The sequence below is a fragment of the Bombus vancouverensis genome, chromosome 7 (genome assembly GCF_051014615.1).
Source record: "Bombus vancouverensis nearcticus chromosome 7, iyBomVanc1_principal, whole genome shotgun sequence".
Classification (NCBI taxonomy): Eukaryota; Metazoa; Arthropoda; class Insecta; order Hymenoptera; family Apidae; genus Bombus; species Bombus vancouverensis.
The window spans coordinates 14599947-14619341 of NC_134917.1; the positions used below are offsets into that span (position 1 = coordinate 14599947).

The window sequence follows — 19395 nt, forward strand, 5'->3', positions numbered from 1 at the left end:
TGAATATTGATTTTTTATTTTAAATATATTAATAAAAAAATAAATAATAACATAAAAAATTATATCACTATTTTTCACATTTATTAAAATACGAGTTATTAGTCATTTATTTGATTAAGAAGTAATATATAGAAGTAAATTACTTCGTCTGTTAGTATAAAAATATTATCGAATCGATTGCTTAAGTCTAGACGCAACAGATTTTATTTCATTCGTATCTTTCTTCTTGTGTGGATCAGGTAGGAAACATTTCCATAATCTTAAGGTTTCATCAGCTCCTGCACTAAGTATTGTAGTACCATCTGGAGACATTGCTAAATGTAGAACGCGACTAGAATGACCTGTAAGTTCTGCGACCTTCGTCATTGCGGGGTATTTCCAGATTGTTAACTGATTCTGTGCATATCCATGACCAGATACAATCTCCTTATACGTTGTAGACCAAAGCAAAGAACATACTTGTGACTTCGTATCTACCATATTTAAACATGCACCTGTTGAATAAATATTTGTAAAAAGATTTTTGATTTCATTAGAATTGTTATTACTGTTGGTTTTACTGTGTACAATGAATATACACAATTGATGCTTTCTTCACCTGTATTACAATTCCAAAATCGTATAGTTCTATCAGCAGTACCACCTCCACTAGCAAGAATATTATTCTGCCAAGGACACCATGCAAGTGCTTTTACAGCAGCTTGATGTTGATTTAATGAATAAATTGGTTGTGTGTTTGTATGACTTTGTACAGAGATTGATGGCCATATTTGAAGCATATTATCATTACCACCACTTGCTAAATACTTTCCATCAGGTGACCACTTTAAACCACATACTTCTTGAGCATGTGCATTAATTGTTGATATTAAGTGATCCCTTTGCCTAACATCATGGTGTACTATTTGTCCTGCTCTATATAAAGGGTATAATTAAAATTTTGTCATCAATATGTATTATGAAATTTCATACCTGCAACCACTCGTCAAAACATGTGAATTCCAAGAAAGAGAACCTACTCTGGCCGCATGACCATTCATTACACGTACTCTTTTTATTTGACTACAATCCCATAATTCTGTATTTCCCACTGTAGTACCTACAGCTAAATAGGGACCTTCTTGAATCCATGCAACAGAACAAACATAATCATTGCCACTTAATTCAAGCAACTGTTCAATAGTCCCTGTTGCTGCATTCCACAAATATACACTAGCACCTAATGCTACAGCTAGAATATTATTTTCCGACCAATCAATTAAATTTAAATCTGAAATGTTTCCAAATTTTCATAATTGTTTGGTAACAATATATATTAAACATCTATATATTAAACATATATTACAATAATCATCAACAATTTCTGGAGCATCCAGTATTCTATCAGGAGTTTGTGGTATATATCTTGTAGAAGCTTTTATGCTTGCTGGTGTTTTACTTTGGCTATACACAACACGCAATGGATTTTGATAACCCTCTGGAGGGGCTGGTGCTTTATTTTGATAAGACAAAACTCTCATCTGATTAATATCACCACCATGTAAATTTTCTCCCATGAGTCGTTGCATTTCCCTTTTGGAAGGACTTATATTGTCTACTTTCTCTTCATTTTTTTCTGTATTTGGTTGTTGTTGAATCTGAAATTGAAAGATTTTATATTTAAAATATTGCTATCTACTATATCAAGATAATAAAATTTATATTAAATAATATACATTTACCTTATAATAACCAAGATCAAAATTAGTAGTTGCTCTTGAAGGAATAAATCTATCACCACCACTAGGTGTCTTAGCTGGTGTAGAAGCACGACCTAATTAGATAATATTTAAAAAACTATGTAGAACTGTTTCTATATATCACTATATATTATTTATATATGTAGACAACAATTACTCTATTTCTATATTATAGATATTCTAAACTATAAAAGTGACTTCATACTTGGAGATTTCTTAGAAGTTTTAGATGGTGTTTTCTTCATTCGAGTGTCACTCTTTTTCGTTGGTGTTTTTCCTGTAGTACTATTTGCAAATGATCCGTTCGTAATTTTTCGTGATGAATTAATACTAAGGTTGACACTGTACACATGAATTATTTTAGTAATAAAATATATTTTATTTTGCTTCTAATAATAAAATAAATATGAATTAATAAAGTAGTACCTGGAATTTGATGTTTCTAAACATTTTTTCTGCCAACGCGGAAGTGGCCCCTTAATAGTTTCATCCATGCGAGTTAGATTATTTATTTCTTTCATATATTTTAAGTGAGACATGATGAAAATGTTTAAAATTAACCAATAATGATTTATTTTAAAAATATGAAATACTTTGTAATATTATTGCATTTTAAGCAATTAAATTATTAGACTTCTAGTTAAGATTTATTAAACGACAAATTTACTTGTAAAACGAAAAGAAGCATTAATATATAGAATTATGAAAAAATATTATAATGCCGCGTTAGGAAACACCAAATTCTCCATTCACACAACTCAATGGATTTTAAACGAATGAGTAAATAAGTACTAGCTAAAGGTACTCAATATTTACAAAGTCCGTTAAAATTTAAAAGTCTTTGTATAATAATTCTCCAATAGAGGCCGCACTACGAATCAAGGAGCATTTTCAAGAATGAACCACGATGAACATAGAACAGTAATCAACTTTGTTGAACAGAAAATAATTTGAAATAAATTTACGATTATTTATATTTTTATTTTTTATGTGTAATATAATATATTTAGATTTAAATTAAATATATAAAAGTTTTTACAAAAAAAGATGTAATATAAAAGTTTCTGAAAATTCAAATTGAAATTCATATTATTATTTTAATTATAAAAATTGCTTTATAAATTGGAACTGTCATAAGATTGTAAATTATATGATTATTTTATGAAATATATAGGAAAACAAATAAAAATCAATCAATTTCTATTTATGTAAATACATTAACTTTTTAATTTTTACATTAATCTATAAATAATCACAACGAGAATATATGTAAGACATTATAAAGTGTATGCATTTTTATAATTCCAGAATTATTTTACAGTTTTTAAATATTTTTACTTTATCCGCACTTATTACATATACATTCTATTCAGAAAAGATGCTTAATATCCAAAAAAGTTTTCAAGGCAGTTGATGTTGAAAATTTATTGTGTACTATCTTATCTATCTGAATCATATCTTAGCTATGATATAAAAGATAGGGCAAATGCAAAATCGATTTTCTAGGAAATTAAACCTTTAGTAAAAAAATTATCTACACATTTTGATTTATTTTTACATAAGGAATCACACTTTCTGTGTACCATACAATACAATATTTCCAGTCTTATTCTATATATTGCTTATATACATGAATACATTATTATTTGTATAATACTATAAACACAGTTTCTGAAATATTGTAGATATTTTTAAAGATCAAAATAATTTTAACTTTTTTATACATTACAACTTATCACACATACTTCTTTTCATTTAACAAAGCGTTCTTTAACTTTTCTTCAAGTAAGTAGCTTTGTTCTTGATGTTCTTTCAAACGATTTTCAATTTTTTTTGAAATATGGTGCACTTCCATTACTTGACTACGACTATTTTCACAAAACGTTGCTAATGGTTCAAGTTCATACTTGCTTTCTTGAAATTTATTTAACTTCCGTTTCTTTACCGCTGGTTCATTAATATCGATTGTTTTCTTATTTTCTTTTTCAGTCTCTTGAACATTAATATTTTTTGGTACAATTTTATATTCGGTTAATAGATTAGACTTTAACCACCATGGTAAAGTTCGAAAACATTTCAAATAATTCTTATTGTAAATTACTTTCAAATCTTTAGCAAGAAGATATATTTTTTGCTTAATAACATATAACAATACATCGATAAAATTCGTCACAGTTGAAATTCCAGTTGTAATAAACAGATTACTCAATATATTATCAGATATTTCATCACCAGAAGTAAATAATGCTTCTTGACAATAATTTGTTATATATTGACGAAGTATGATACTATTATTTATAGGCCATGGATACCTAGAATACATATTAATAAATTGAATTAAATATGAAAACAGTATTAAATATAATATAAAATATTTATGATACTACTTACTTCCACTGAGGCAACTTAAAGCTAGACATTACTCTTTCTAATTTTGCTTTATACTCTTCACTTTTCCAAACATCATCAAAATGTTCATAACTACATGGCATCATATAGTGATTTTTAACGAACTTTCTAAACTCTGGAGCAAATTTTGTATACATAAAAGATTCAGGGTCTAAGATTATGTCTATTACATGAGAAACTGCTTCATTATGTAAATCAATTATAAATTTAGGCTTCTCCAGAGCATGTAATAATTTTTCATTGAAGAACGAATTATCATATATTCTGTAAAAATTACAAAATGTTATAAAAAATTACATAAATTTATAATAATTAATATTCTTTAATTACAATACCTTAGCCATAAGTCTTCTGTTAAACAAGTATTATAAATATTTTGTAAATAATCCATTTCTAGTGGATTCTGAGGTGATTTGTTAATGGACAACCAAAGAATTGCACTTTGTGTTAAATTTAAAATTGTTTTCTCATTTAAATTTTTTTCATGTATGATTGTGTACACTGACAGATATCCAGATTTCAAAAATTGTTCTAAAGTAGAAATAATTTCTTTATCTTGAGTTTGAAATGTTGAGTCACCCAAAATAAGAAATACAAGTGGTATAGGCATCAGCCTGTCTCTGGATAACACAATTTTTGTTAAACGTTTTACAATAAATTTAATTTCTTCAGAAGCATCTGCTGCAAATAAAAGAGCATCTGATCCTATTAAATGATGATTACTAATCAGGCCTTCAAAATGTCTAATACAAATATGTAATGTTTCACTTTGATTTGGTTGATACAATTTTATAATAGGATCTGCAGAATAATCCTCAGGGCAAAGATACTGATTCATTATTTTTTTATAATGCCATAAAATTGTTTTGTTATGTAAGTTTGGCCAAGAAATAATTAATTTCCAATAACAATTGAAATGTATGTCAATGTTTAAAGATTTCAAGTGTTCTTTAATACCAATGTGGATTATAACAGTAATTGGTGCTAAAGACTCAGAATAATATTTAATATCTCTTATCTCTTTGTACTTTTTGCACATGCTTCTAATAACTAAATCTTGTTCCGTAGTGTACAATAATTTTGCACATTGTTCGCTAGTATGTTTTTGCAACCATACAGGTGTATTTTCTAATGCTGTTCTTTGTTGTTTTTTCTTCAATGCATTAAATCTCCATTTATTGAAATATTTTACAATTACTCTATTTTTTATTTTCACTGATATTTCATGTAATTTTCGTGCATTAACAATTTCCTTCTGTAATAAATTATCACAAATTTCAGAAGTTACCTCGTTAAAAATTTCATTACTGATATCCTCGCTAAAAGTGTTGTAAATATATATTTTATCTGTTTCTTCCTTTACTATAGCAGAACAATGTGCTTGTACTAGTTCTGTTTCTAAAGTGTTTAATATGTCTTTTGCAATATCATTAATCTCTTGCATCCTTTTAATAGATTCTTGTTCTTCTAATTTTAACTTTCCAGTTTTCTCTTCTTGTGGAACTTGCCTTTTTACAAAGAAATTTGACGTTTCATTTGGTATAGTTTTACCCATGAGAGTTACAGGATTTACAATGTTTGATGATTTTGAAATAGTTTGTACATTCGAGTATGTACTAGAAAATACTGTGGAAGATGTAGGATTTTTCATATATATATTTCCTTGTGACATCCCTGAAAATATGCTTTTATTTGTTACTGTTGCAATATCATTGTCTGATGGAGGTTCAAATTGCTTGGAGAATAAATTAGAAGTTTTAGAAGTTGTTGGTGTTACATTCGATACATTAGACAAAATGGAAGATTCATTTGATTGTTGTGCTGATACAAAACTAAATATCCTTGAATCTTTCTGATTTCCTATCTTTGATGTTATTAATTTTGAATTTGTATTTATTTGAAATTTATTTATTTGTGTCTGAGATTTAGAGACACAGGAGGTATTAGCATTGGATTTCATGGCTAAAAGATTTGTATTAGCTTCAGTGGTTGAAACAGTCTTTAATGTAATTGTGTGTTCAGTAGTAAGCACATTTTCATTATTATTTTGACTTTTCTCAGACATTGATGTGGATTGCTCATTGTGCATTATATCTTCATCTATAAACTCATATGGATCAGTTGATGAAGAAACAATACTTTTATTTTGATCTTCTGCATTAATAGAATCAGGCATTAAGTAACCATGTGAATCAAAACTATTGTGAGGTTTATGATACTTATAAGCTTTTTCTGGCATTTTTCCTCCTGCTATACATTCTCCAATAGATAAACGTTGCATAATTCTTTTAGAGTCTATTAAATTGCATGCTCTTTTTTGTTTTATATGTAATACAGGCATGGTAAAGTTATGTCTGTTCAATAATACATGTAAGCCATCTTCTGAAACATTTAATCCCACTTGTTCACAAAAATATATAGCTTCATTTTCATCCTCAAAACCTAAAGTATCTATTAATTCATATAATGGATATGCTGTCGACGCAGTCCTGCAATAAGCCTTGACTAATACTGATAATGCTTTTAATCTCACTTGATAAAAATATCTGAGTAAGATGCACGCATTTAAATATGTAGTTTCCTGAACAAGTTTAAAGAATTTATAATAATTATTAGACTCAAGAGCAGAATATGTATCTAATGCAAACTGGACTTCTGATGATTTTTGTATGTTGTTTGGTAGTCTTTGCAAATCCCACATAAAATTGCCATTGTTTAAATTCAATAAAATAATATATGCACGAAATTCAGGTTCATTTTTACAGCTAATTTCTTTTACTCTTAAATCATGATACATGTACTTTAATGATTGTAAGCATTTTGTTAAATTGTCAGAATTAATTTTTTTATCAAAAACAGATGGTTGTTCTGCACAAAGTCTCTCTGAACATACTATATGAAACCTAGCACATTGTTCAACTAACTCTACACTATCAATACAACATAGCTCTTGCTGTGTTATATCTTTCCGAATTCCTCTTGTTCTATCCCATAAAAAATGATACCATTCTCCCAAGTTTGTACCCTGTTGGTCACAAAGATTTACTATCTCGTGAAGTAAATAACTCATAGTCATTTTTAAAGATTTTACTGGTCTCAATTCATGTGCCATTGGTTCTTCTTGATCTGCAGAAGATCTAGAATATTGTTTAACTGCAACCATGTGATTTATTCTATATTCATTGATTTCAAGCTGTTCATACAATGCCACTTGTCTTTTTGACTCACGCATTAAACGTTCTTTTTCAGGACACATATCAGGACATGTTCCAATCATTATTTTAGCTGCTGCTAATGTATGTGATTTAATTTGTCTCATCCTTATAAGTCGATCTCTTGCTTCTAATACCTTATACTTGTCTTCAGAGGTATATGCAGGTTGTTGAATTATATTTTGTAATTCTTCGATACTAGCATTTGGTAATAAATCAGATATTTGACTTTCAGCTTTAAGTTTTTCAGCTTTTGCAGATGTTTTCTCTAATCTTGTAAATGACTTTGACATACTTTTCGACTGTAATATTTTATGTCTTTTAGCCAAAGTCTCATCAAAATTATTTCTGCTATGTAAATTATGCTCAAGATTTGTCATAGCATCTAACTCTGATTTAATTTCATCGTCAGATGATTTAAAAAAATTAGATACAATTTGTGATACATTGTAAATCTTGTTTTTTTGTAAATCTTTCTTTTTTGTAGGGGATTTTGGTGGAACGGATAATTTTGTCCATTCTACATTAAATTTTTCTCCTAAATATTCACCACTTTTACTATAAGCTATATTTGCTTCTTCCTTAGTAGTATAAATAACAGTAATTATTTGTTTTCTGGGACGAATAGTAATTTTTGAAAGATTCCCAAATTGAATAAAATATCGTTTTGCTGTTGCTTTTGTAAGTAATGATTGAGGTACATTTGTGCATGTTATTGAATTTTCTGGATTAATTTTAGTAACTTGTGACCTGGAATTTCTTTTTAACTGCTCAAACATTGCAGTATCTTTAAGTGCTTGAGCAAATACATTAACAGCTGGTTTGTAATAATTTCTTGATATTTTCGGCTTATATTGCTTTTCATATATATCCGATTGAAGAGTGGATATATCTTGATTATGAGATTGCGTTGCTAAAATTGGCATAGCAAAGGTAAATGAATTTCTCCTAATATTGGCTGCATCTGATATTTGTTCAAAATCAATCCCAGGGTTAACAGGTCTAGGAGGACTAAGTACATGTGGTTCAGAAAATATAAATGTTTTGGAAATCATACGTTCTGTCGAAAATATATCCCTCTGAATGTCTTCTTTACACTCCATCTTTTCCCCTTTCCTGTCCAAATTTCATTCAGTGAATGTCAAAAACGTTATTCCAAACTACAACCGCCTTCTAGTTACTAACGGCGACATGTCTAATGTAGCTATAATCACAATTACATAAACAGCTCTCAACATTCATACACCAAAAGAAGAGAGAAAATTTCATCTCTGCAAAAGCTGGCGAAAACCGTCCGAAAACTGAGCGGTGACTAGTTGTAAAAAATCAAGATGGAAGACAAGAAGATTCGCGTTCTGTGCATGCGTGACATGCTATGAATCTCTTGCACAGAGACAGAGATACTCTACTCATCTCTGTCTGTCTCGCAAAAACGCAAACTTCGTTGATTTTCCATGTTGATTTTTCATGACTCAATTTTCGAACAGTTTTTTCTAGCAAATGCCGAGACATGTTTAAATGATCGTGGTTATAATAACTGGTTAGAGTTAAATTATGCTTGCGATGTATTACACTACCAGAAAAGATTATCACAGCAATTATTTATAATAATTGTTTCACGTTTTTGTTTAAACATATAACTTAATATAAAAACATAATAATACGTAAACATTTTTTAGATAAAATGCATTGTGAACGATATAAATATAAATTACTTTAATTCAAATTCAAAAAGGACTAATGATAATTTATATATAGTATTATAAACTTAACGTTTATTTAAAAGTTATTCCACATGTAGTGTACCACGTACACGGTGGTACTATTAAGCATTGAACCGCTCTACTTGACAAAATGAGTGAAAAATTGAAAACGGTTATTAGGATGCAAAAATAACTTTTAAAAAACTAATTTTGAGATTCTGCTTTGATCCTCCCTGAATCTAGAATCCTCCTCCTCTTCTTGGCTTCATTCTACCTCTAGACTGATTCTATCTCCAGTCGAGACGAAAACGTTCCATCATCGTATTTGACAACATTGTATAACATGTCAATCAGGGAATGAGAATACGTTCTCAAAAATATTTATGAATTATTTATTTTTAAGACGTGAGCTATTTAAGATCAACCATCTACGGTACATTTCTTGATAAATTACTAATTTATTACGTTTGCTAATAATTAAACTTAAAATTTTCTGAACAGTTTATTTCCTGGCTTTTGAATTCCAATTTTCTTCTTGTCATATCATTTCTACCGGATGAAGAAGATTCAAGTGATGATTAAACTAACGAAGAAGATTGAAGATATATGTTTCGTATATGTATAGACGATTTAAAATTTCGTGCACCTTATGCATATATCGATAAGCATAAAGTCAACTTCATTTCAAATAATAGCGTGACTATGGAAAATGTAGGGAATTTTTATTTAACAGAGTGCGTTGTTTTGTAATTAATGAAATAATCATTTAGTCCTCACCAAATAAAAACTGAAAATCATCACGACGTAATTGTGCTATAAACATGTAACATTAATTGTATATTAACTTCAGAGTTTTTAAATATTATATGAGGCATTTGTAGTACTAGTGAACGTCTACAATGTTTCTTGTTCTAGACATTGAATTCGTACGTCGTCATCAAAGTTTGATATTACAAGGGAACGAAAATGGCAGTGTATTTGAAAAGTACTTTTCGTTTTTATAGGGGGTAATGATGTTAATATATATACAAAATAAACATCTTGCTGATATTTTATAAAATGGTTATATTTGAATAGTAAAAAGAAGTTGCATGATACTTATGAAATATCGTATATTTGAATATACAATATAACCGGAAGAACTCAACAACGTAACTGATCAGCCATCATTATTTCTTCATTGACCAAGTTTGAATCTTGTAACGGTCGCATAGGTAAGTAAACATTTTTTTAATATAGTACATATCGTATTTTCGCGTACGTCATAATAATTATAAATTCGTTTGTATTACACATACCATGCAAATGTAACCGTGTGTAGGTACTTAGATGGATCCAGTTTACCTTTACTACACCTATTCTAACCTTCTGTGTGTTTATATTTATGATCTCTGATTGTGTTAATTAAATTGTATCCTTTCTTATATCGGTTACGCTGATGACAGGCTTACTCAGTTGGTATTCACAATATCAGATAATAAATAAGAACCAATGATGGAGGATACAAATGACTTACTAGTATGTGCATCTGAGTTCATAAAAGGTAAGAAATTAAAAAAAATATACGATAATATGCTATTATAGTACTTAATTTATGTCAAGTAATGTATTATTTAAATGTTTTTAAAGTATCACTTATATTTTTTTGCTTATGTTGTAGACCGATTATATTTTATAACATTGAGGACAAAGCCAAAGAGTACTCCAAACATCCATTATTTCAGTATCGATGATGAATTAATCTATGAAAATTTCTATGATGATTTTGGTCCATTGAATCTTGCTATGTTATATCATTATTGTCAAAAGGTTAATAAAAAACTTAAAGCAGTAACTCTTAGAAGAAAAAAGATAGTACATTATACAACAATGGATCCATCAAAAAGAGTCAATGCTGCTTTTCTTATAGGAAGTTATGCAGTAAGATGTTATTATATTAATTTCATTCACATTGTTAAATACATATATTTATTATACATATTCAGAAAAATAAGATTCATTAGTATATATTTTTTAGATATTATATTGTAAACATACAGCAGAAGAAGCATATAATTGCTTAAATAGTAGTCCTGACAATCCATCATTTATAATGTTTCGGGATGCTTCTGTTGGTACACCTTGGTTTGAAATATCTTTGATTGAATGTCTTAGTGCCATATATAAGTGCCACAAACTTGGATTTTTTAATTTTCAAGATTTTTGTGTTAAGGAATATGAATATTTTGAAAGAGTTGAAAATGGAGATTTAAATTGGATTGTTCCTGGTAAATTTATAGCATTTTGTGGTCCTTATGCTAAATTTAAAATAGAAAATGGTAAGTTAAGTTTTAAATAAATTTACCTATTCTACCTATGATTCTTTTTTACATTTCTATAATTTATTATCTTTATTTTTTTCTTTTTTACAGGATATCCACTTCATGCACCAGAATCATATTTTACATATTTCCATTACAATAATGTAACTACAATTATACGTCTTAATAAAAAAATTTATGATGCTTCAATCTTCACGGATGCAGGATTTGATCATAAAGATTTGTTTTTTATTGATGGTTCAACTCCAACAGATTCAATCATGCGGCAATTTCTTAAAATAGCAGAGAATGCAAGTGGTGCTGTTGCTGTACACTGTAGAGCAGGACTTGGTAGAACAGGTTCATTGATTGGTTGTTACATTATGAAACATTATCACTTAACAGCTCATGAAACAATTGCATGGATACGAATATGTAGACCAGGTTCTGTAATTGGACATCAACAGGAATGGTTGGAAAAGTATGCATCGTTATTAAAATATCAATATTTACAGCTTGTGTTTTAAAAATAGTACCATCTTTTGACACCGAAAGATTAATAATTTTATATTTTAGGAAAGAAGCATATCTTCATTCTTTATTAAAAGAGCCACTACAACCTCAAAATGAAAATCCAGTTCATGAATACGGTATATATTCTATAACTGGTAGACCGAAAACATCATTCTTATCCAATTTAAAAAGTGCTCATGTGGTGCAAGATAATGTTTCGGGAATAATGCATTGTGTGGATGGAATTACATTAGATGATCATGCAAGCACTAGCACAACTAAATATACAACCTTAACTCAGGGTGATAAATTAAATCAAATTAAAGCTAAAAGAAAACGATTACCAACAAATCATACTTCTCTTAACACAACTACTAGACCATCAACAGTAGTAAAGTAAAAATCATAATAATACAATTTAACTTATTGTGAAAATACAGAATGTTGTAGTTAATACATGAATATTATCCTTTCAGTCCATACTTAAGGTCATTATTACAAACAAGAACTCAGAAAAATACAATTAATACATTAACTGGAAATAAAGAAAAAGATTCTACAAAAAGGCTTCTCCCTAGATCTACTACGACAACTATTGCTAAAAGGTTAGTTAAATGTATTCAATATATTTAAAAAAGAAAGAAATTCACAAGTTATTTACACTAATCTTTTTGCCCATTCCACTTTTGGCTAGATTACTTTGCAATTTAACTGATAAATGTCATAGAAGTAAATACGAACTTATTTAAAAGTATATCAATATATAATTTATTTAAAGTTTATACTAAAAATTATAGAAACAGTTGGCTAGTCAGCAGTACATGTGAACCATCTCCGCCTCGTATTAAGTCTACTAAACCAACAACAAGGCTCCACAATATCAGCAACAACACATCTTCCACTACTCGTGTTACTACGATGCCTGTATCAAAACCAGTGACAAGGGCCAGTATCAAAACTTCTTGTATCACAGAAACACAATCGACAAATTCGTCCGCAAACAATTTGATAACACAACCGCAGCGAGGCATGAATATGATCCTCAGGTCTGCAGATCGAGTAAATCGCTATCATTCTCTAAGACAGTAAGTCTTTGTAACTGTTACTTTCAAAAGGCTAAACAAATTAAGTAACAGTTATATAGTTCTTTTCATAAACAATTCTCGATTGCACTTTTTAAATGAGTTTTTTTCCACATTATATTATATTTAAAAATGAACAATACTGTATGAGACAATACTGTAACAAGACTTCATATAACTAGCTGTATATATTGTCTACTTTATCTGGGAATCATAATTTATTGTATATATTTATATTTAGAAAGATGTAAAACTATATATATAAACCTTACATTTGTCATTAACATTAATTTGCATGCAGCATGAATTTTTTATTAATTTAAAATATGCATGTATTGACAAGAAATTTATTCAATTTATTACAGAGTAATTTTTAACCTTTGCATTGCATAATTAATATTTTCAACTCTTTGGAAATGTTCCAACTTAAAAAAAAAATTAATTTTTCTTTTTCGTATTTGTTGTGTTATTATCTTCAACCATAGTCATATCACAGTATAAAGGTTAAGAGACTATCAGACTTTAAAAATGAAATGATATATTTATTAACTTTTATACATAAGAACTTTTTGCTGAACTAATACAGAACATGTTTAAATAGTACAAGAATACAAATTTATGTAGCATTTATTCTGTGAAATTAAATAATGTACAATTAAAGCTTAAATAACAAGCAACGCTAAAATTGCTAACGAATTGCTTCTATTCTTTCTATGACTTGCAGTGCGCGTACGACCAAAAGTTATAAAACTGCATTTATCAGATGACTAACCGATATTCTCAATGGCATTGGAGAAGACAGTCCGGTAGCTCAAGCACCTCGACATCGCAGAAGATCTCATCGTTTAAATTCAATCATTCAGTAAAAACATCATACTAATCATCAATCTTCAATTCAAACAATTGTTTTTGTCGCGATCAACGAAGATCAAGTAGATCTACAGCTGCTATCATAGTTTTTTCTATGGTTCACTGGTAGGTTGTTTAGGTATGGTTTCTTGTAGTTATATTTTATGTTTATATTTGAAACGTTGGATTATAAGTTTCTCATAATCATACAATTTTTTCTCTTTGTGGCTTTTAAAGATTCTTCCTTATTTCGCGACACATTGAACGATAAATAAAATAAAAATATAATAATATGATTTTATCAAATTTGATTTACTATGTTATCTTTCTGCTGGTCAGAAAAAATAATATTATGGATAAATATCTTCAAATAATTAAATTCGAAAATTTCCACTTTGTCTACTTATTACTCTTTTAATATAAATTTATGTATTACTTGATTTTATTAAAAGAATAGTAACTATTGTCAAAATGGTAATTTCTCTCTTATGTAGAATTTTTGTATTTATTTTAAATCATGTTATCAGCATTTTTCAATATGTTATCAAGAACTAGTATACAGAAACTTGTATAAAACGATTAACATTTATCATCATTTCCTTTTTTTGATATTTTGAATTATTATTAATTATTAAATTTGATTTTAATGTTTATTTATGTGGCAATTATTTTTACGAACTATAAGTTTTATTACATTCAATAAGAAAAATAATGAAATGAATAGAAACTTAAAATCCCAATATGTGCATTCTTACTTATAACTATGTAATTAACATAATTTATTTATCTTAATGTAAAAGGTAAAGTCACCCATACATAATTCTTGAATTATAGAAGAATATTATGTATACTAAATAGATTTTTAAACTTTAAATTAAAACAACATTTTGTGATGATCATAAATTTTGTAACTAGATAGATTGTAGAAACTTGTTATTGTGCTAATCATATTACTGTTCTATATAGTATTCTTTAATAAGAAATTGCAATCCTAATGTAAGAGAGATCAATTTATGTATAGTACTTATATAAGTGCTACATGACATGAAGTTATATGATCAGTATAATTATACTAACGATATGTAACAATTTTAACTGGGTCTTCAGGTTATCTTATTTTATATCTTTACCTTTTTATATTGTTTTTAACACAAAACGTGTAGAAAATGTTATTAAGCCCCGGTACACATGAGTGTGTGACTCCGCTATATGAAACAAAGTTGTTGAGTTGCACAGCATCACGTCATTTATTTCTACCCGTTTTCAAAAATATCATTAAAGTTATTTTGCAATACAAACTTCTTGTCATCATATCTTATCATGAAAAAAAACAGATAGTTTAAACAAATGAAATAAAATATATTGAAAAAACGATTTGGTTTATTAACAATTTTATTACATTTGTTTAATATAAACCCAATTAAAAATAATTCTAAACTTTCATATTTCTTCAAATAATCTGAGGATACAGTTATATATATTAACTTTCATTTTGTAGCCTTATATAGAGTGTAAATAGAGGATGTAAGCTTAATATTCGAAATGCTGTTAAATATAAAAATAAGGTGATAAATTGTTGCTGTTATAAGTGTTTATATATTTTCACGCTTTGTTTTTTCTAGATAAAAATCACTGCTTTTGGATGTTCTTAATTATAACAGTATTTACAAAACAAAACATCTAACTTGATCAATATTTTTTCGTGACTTTTATACTTCTTCATAGTCTACTATTTTTATTTAAACTGCTTTACTAAATGCTATCTGTATTCTTTGCCACATAATGTTACTCTACATTTGAAAATCTCAATTTGATAAGAGTATATTTTGAAAAATATGCTTAATAATACTATAAAAATATTGTTGTATCCCTAAGTTTTTAAATATGTAAAAAGAATTGCGTGAACTTTATCATTGCGTCGATAATAGAATAATAACTGAAATATACTCGTATGAGGGAATGTGTTCGTGTATGATTCTGCACGATACATAGTACGATTTATATAGAATTATTGTTTTATTCCTTTTATTAATAGAATATGTATACAAGTTAGTAAATATGTCAGTACTAATATGTAATACGTCGAAAATATGAAGGGTTTAATTACAGATATCTTTTAGAAAAATATAATTGTATACATAATTTATAATATGTATATATACGTATAATGTGTATATACAAACAAATTTGATGAATATTTTAATAAATTAACGCACTTCTTGAAAAAATATTATTGATATACATATAATGGAAAGATATTTTATTAATGTAAAATAACATATTGTATGTTATTAATATTTAAGGCTAAAAAGAAAGTACATTTTTGTTAATTAAAAAGTTATTGAATAGATCACAAACATCATTATCTAGAAAAAAGAAGTTGATTTATTTATAAAAATTATAAATATCTCTCGTGTACAAAATTTTCGTGTATAATTTTGCAGTTGTAAATTATATAGTTGAATATAGAATTATGTATATATCATGATCAGCTAATATTAAAAACATAAAATATGCTCTCACGGCAGTATATTAGAGAAACTTTACGTGTACAAGAGTTAGTATTCTATTTCAATTGATTATCATTTGGTTTATAAATAATGTTCTGCTAGTATGTAGTGTGTTATATGAGAAAGAGAAATGAAGAAAAGGGGAAATAGGTATGTATGAACATATAATTTCAATTTTTGCCTTAAATACGCAATTCGATATTGGATACAAAATTTTTCATATATTTTATTAAAAACTAGGATACAAGTAATTCTAAAACATTTTTTCCTTTAGTGTTTCTAATTTAAATGCAATATACAGCACATTATGTCATAATATTACAAACATAATGTTCTTTATTGTATGATTCATTGTGAGCAATAAAAATTAAAATACGACATTATTGTATTTTGATTGAAAAAGTACTTTTATTCGCTATTATGATTATGTTGAATTTTAATAATATTCATCAGCTTGATAGCATAATATATGTCACTGATGTCTTTTTTAACAATACATAAAGTTTTTAGCGTTATTTGACATTAAGTATATTATTATTTATATTGATTTATTACTAATTATTTGATATTATGCTTTATGTACACTTACATTCAAATATACTTTATAGTTGTTATATGGTTAATACGACTAAAAACCATGTATTTTACCTATTTTACAACTTTTAGAATTCTTGTGCTTGTCTCATTTATGTTGATAATTCCTACAAAAATCTATTAGATACTTTTCGGCTTATATTGAATATTACAATTATTAAAAAAAGAATAACATTTATATTCAAATTTAGTTAAATAATAAGTTATATATGTGATGTACATGAATTACTGATACAAAAAACAATATTAAGTGTTCATTATTAGAAATGTGTTAAAAAATAAATATTTGTGCTTACAATTAGTACTATCTGATCAAAAAATATATGCAGTATGTAGCAAATACTACCCAATGGCTAGCAAATCCAAGTTGAGACCATTTTTCAATAGTATGAATGTAACTATATCCTGTTTCTTGTAACTCAGATGTATCAAACATAAGACCTAAATAAGCTAGATGAAAAATTGATAGTCCAGAAAACATCATGTTTATTAAAAGCACCCACCATGAATTGTGAATGTTATATGCATGTGTACATTTATTTTTGGTGCACTGCTTTGATGCAACACATGCATCAAAAATATTAGCAAGCATATATCTAAATTGAAATTCTACAAAAGTATAAAATCCAAGACTAAGCAAAACTGCTGCTAACTGAAAATTTAACCCATGTAAAAGAGCACTCGTTAAATACGTCATTGTTACAGCTCCAAACTTTCCCAAATATTTAATGCTGGGACGGAATATATCTGAAAATTTATATAAAAACATATAATACTTTCAAAATTATTAATGATAGAATTTTAAATATGTATGAATTATATAAATAGTTTGGATGTTTAACGTACATGTTTTTAGCCAAAAATGCATTGGTATATTCCAACAAATAACAACATGCACAAGTGAATGTGGTAATTCTATTTTTAATGGTTTCACTACAGTACTTAATGTAGATGGAAATCCTCCTAGTAATAATAAACTGGATGCTATATATGAAATAAAGTAATGAGACATTCTGAAAGATAATGCATCTCTATAAGCTAATAACCATCTAAAAATATGAAAGTATATTAAAACTTATTATATTATAACACATAATATATATAATAATATTTACTAACTTCCAAGAAGTTTCTGCGATCATCCATTGTGCCCAACAATTTGAAATAGACAAAAAAAGCAAGGATAAGAATACATGCTGAATAGTATATAATATCCACCATTTATCCTGAAATTAGAAAATATTAAATTTTTAATTTTATTTATAGTAAATATATGACATGTACAATAATAACAATTGTACATACTTGATGAGTTGTGTAACGTATTGATATATAATCTTTAAATGATATCCATGGACCAAAGAGGCAAGTGACACTACAAAACATATATCCCATATACGCAAAGATATTAGGTAAATCATTTGTATCAGATCGGTCTATCGCTATACTAATCGTTTTCATTGCCATAGTCATTACTACACTCCGTATTTTATGCCATACTATAGATGACATAGTAAATTCACTGAAAAACGTTAAAAATTATAGATGAAAATTGATTACATATACATATATATTTTTGACATTTAAAGTAGTTACTGTCTAAACCTTACCAATATGTTATAATAAAAAGTGATGGTAAAAATATGCCCATGTATTTACAATATTTTTTGGGTATATGTAAAGTAATATATGAAATCGTGCAAAGTATTAGTAATGTATATAAACATTCTGCTACATAACGATAAATATTACATATACCAATCAACATTGACAATATATGAAAAGTTCTATGTGATATATGTCCTGCAACATTAGATTAAACATCAATTGTCCAAATTTATATTTCTTTATCATATACGTAGGTACATTTATAAAAATATGTCTTACGAGAATATGCACATAATCTAAATATTATAGTAGAAATAAATAGTGGCAATATATATGATACTGTATCATAAATAGTAGGTCGAAGACAATATTGATATAATTCAAATAACGTTTCTCTTTCCACATTTTCATATTCGTATTCATATTCCACATCTTGTAAATATTCGTGCTCCACAAAATCAACTTCATCGTCGTAAAAAATTGGAACTTCTACATCATCCATTACAAAAGAAATGAAATTGCCGGTGTTTCACTTTTATAGCAATTTTAATGTCAATCGTGATGCCATTTCATTTATTCTAATTAAATGATAATTATAATCTTTTTGGGGACGATTGTAGTATCTATAAAAATAAAAAAATAAAATATTAAGTTAAACATTATTAAGAACTTTAAAATTTATACCTAATGTCAACAATAACCTATTCAGTATCACTTCTACACTCTGATATAGTTCACTTTTTATTTAATAATTATTAGACGAATTGTTATATAAAAACCCATAATTCATTTATATGATAAAAAGCAATTTATTAAATATAAAGATAATTGAATATTCAGTATCAAAAAAGGTAAGATACGAAATACTTAGGTACA

General features: G+C 27.4%; 4 protein-coding genes across 7 annotated transcripts; 1 reads left to right on the forward strand and 3 right to left on the reverse strand.

Moving 5' to 3' along the window:
• Positions 1–59: 59 nt before the first annotated feature.
• fzy (cell division cycle 20 protein fzy) lies at positions 60–2529 on the reverse strand. Its single transcript, XM_033334862.2, has 7 exons — positions 2166–2529; positions 1945–2081; positions 1722–1813; positions 1346–1637; positions 973–1270; positions 599–915; positions 60–494 (listed from the first exon to the last, which is right to left on the reverse strand). The coding sequence occupies exons 1-7, from the start codon at positions 2276–2278 to the stop codon at positions 166–168; spliced, it is 1578 nt and encodes a 525-aa protein (XP_033190753.1). The 5' UTR covers positions 2279–2529; the 3' UTR covers positions 60–165.
• A 740-nt stretch (positions 2530–3269) lies between these two features.
• Positions 3270–8946, reverse strand: xmas (RRM_XMAS2 and SAC3_GANP domain-containing protein xmas). Its single transcript, XM_033334814.2, has 3 exons — positions 4484–8946; positions 4131–4412; positions 3270–4051 (listed from the first exon to the last, which is right to left on the reverse strand). The coding sequence occupies exons 1-3, from the start codon at positions 8461–8463 to the stop codon at positions 3475–3477; spliced, it is 4839 nt and encodes a 1612-aa protein (XP_033190705.1). The 5' UTR covers positions 8464–8946; the 3' UTR covers positions 3270–3474.
• Positions 8947–9747: 801 nt separating this feature from the next.
• cdc14 (cell division cycle protein 14) lies at positions 9748–16695 on the forward strand. 2 transcript variants are annotated; one of them, XM_033334847.2, is made up of 9 exons: positions 9748–10277; positions 10385–10606; positions 10724–10983; positions 11081–11381; positions 11475–11844; positions 11940–12272; positions 12353–12481; positions 12674–12922; positions 13683–16695. In XM_033334847.2, the coding sequence occupies exons 2-9, from the start codon at positions 10555–10557 to the stop codon at positions 13723–13725; spliced, it is 1737 nt and encodes a 578-aa protein (XP_033190738.1). In that variant the 5' UTR covers positions 9748–10277; positions 10385–10554; the 3' UTR covers positions 13726–16695. The 2 variants fall into 2 exon arrangements, with proteins under 2 accessions (XP_033190738.1, XP_033190731.1); XM_033334840.2 differs by having other exon boundaries at positions 9753–10277; positions 12674–12961.
• On the reverse strand, positions 15698–19374 carry por (Protein-serine O-palmitoleoyltransferase por). 3 transcript variants are annotated; one of them, XM_076620107.1, is made up of 8 exons: positions 19204–19373; positions 18799–19142; positions 18522–18714; positions 18217–18433; positions 18031–18137; positions 17758–17960; positions 17415–17658; positions 15698–17352 (listed from the first exon to the last, which is right to left on the reverse strand). In XM_076620107.1, the coding sequence occupies exons 2-8, from the start codon at positions 19019–19021 to the stop codon at positions 17340–17342; spliced, it is 1200 nt and encodes a 399-aa protein (XP_076476222.1). In that variant the 5' UTR covers positions 19022–19142; positions 19204–19373; the 3' UTR covers positions 15698–17339. The 3 variants fall into 3 exon arrangements, with proteins under 3 accessions (XP_076476222.1, XP_076476221.1, XP_033190768.1); XM_076620106.1 differs by having other exon boundaries at positions 15698–17658; positions 17758–17924; positions 19204–19374; XM_033334877.2 differs by having other exon boundaries at positions 15698–17658; positions 19204–19371.
• Between the last annotated feature and the right edge of the window lie 21 nt (positions 19375–19395).

Excerpts from the sequence above, each read along its gene's own strand:
- fzy (XM_033334862.2), bottom strand. The coding sequence starts at position 2,278 with ATGTCTCACTTAAAATATATGAAAGAAATAAATAATCTAACTCGCATG. Across the intron at positions 1,271-1,345 it reads AGAAATTGTTGATGATTATT|ATTTAAATTTAATTGATTGG; the intron begins GTAATATATGTT and ends GAAACATTTCAG. Across the intron at positions 916-972 it reads GTTTTGACGAGTGGTTGCAG|AGCAGGACAAATAGTACACC; the intron begins GTATGAAATTTC and ends CCCTTTATATAG.
- por (XM_033334877.2), bottom strand. The coding sequence starts at position 19,021 with ATGGATGATGTAGAAGTTCCAATTTTTTACGACGATGAAGTTGATTTT. Across the intron at positions 18,715-18,798 it reads TAGATTATGTGCATATTCTC|GACATATATCACATAGAACT; the intron begins GTAAGACATATT and ends CTAATGTTGCAG. Across the intron at positions 17,961-18,030 it reads ATCGCAGAAACTTCTTGGAA|ATGGTTATTAGCTTATAGAG; the intron begins GTTAGTAAATAT and ends TCATATTTTTAG.
- cdc14 (XM_033334840.2), top strand. The coding sequence starts at position 10,555 with ATGATGGAGGATACAAATGACTTACTAGTATGTGCATCTGAGTTCATA. Across the intron at positions 10,984-11,080 it reads TTCTTATAGGAAGTTATGCA|ATATTATATTGTAAACATAC; the intron begins GTAAGATGTTAT and ends TATATTTTTTAG. Across the intron at positions 12,962-13,682 it reads CGCTATCATTCTCTAAGACA|TGCGCGTACGACCAAAAGTT; the intron begins GTAAGTCTTTGT and ends TATGACTTGCAG.
- xmas (XM_033334814.2), bottom strand. The coding sequence starts at position 8,463 with ATGGAGTGTAAAGAAGACATTCAGAGGGATATATTTTCGACAGAACGT. Across the intron at positions 4,413-4,483 it reads ACAGAAGACTTATGGCTAAG|AATATATGATAATTCGTTCT; the intron begins GTATTGTAATTA and ends TAATTTTTACAG. Across the intron at positions 4,052-4,130 it reads TTTAAGTTGCCTCAGTGGAA|GTATCCATGGCCTATAAATA; the intron begins GTAAGTAGTATC and ends TATGTATTCTAG.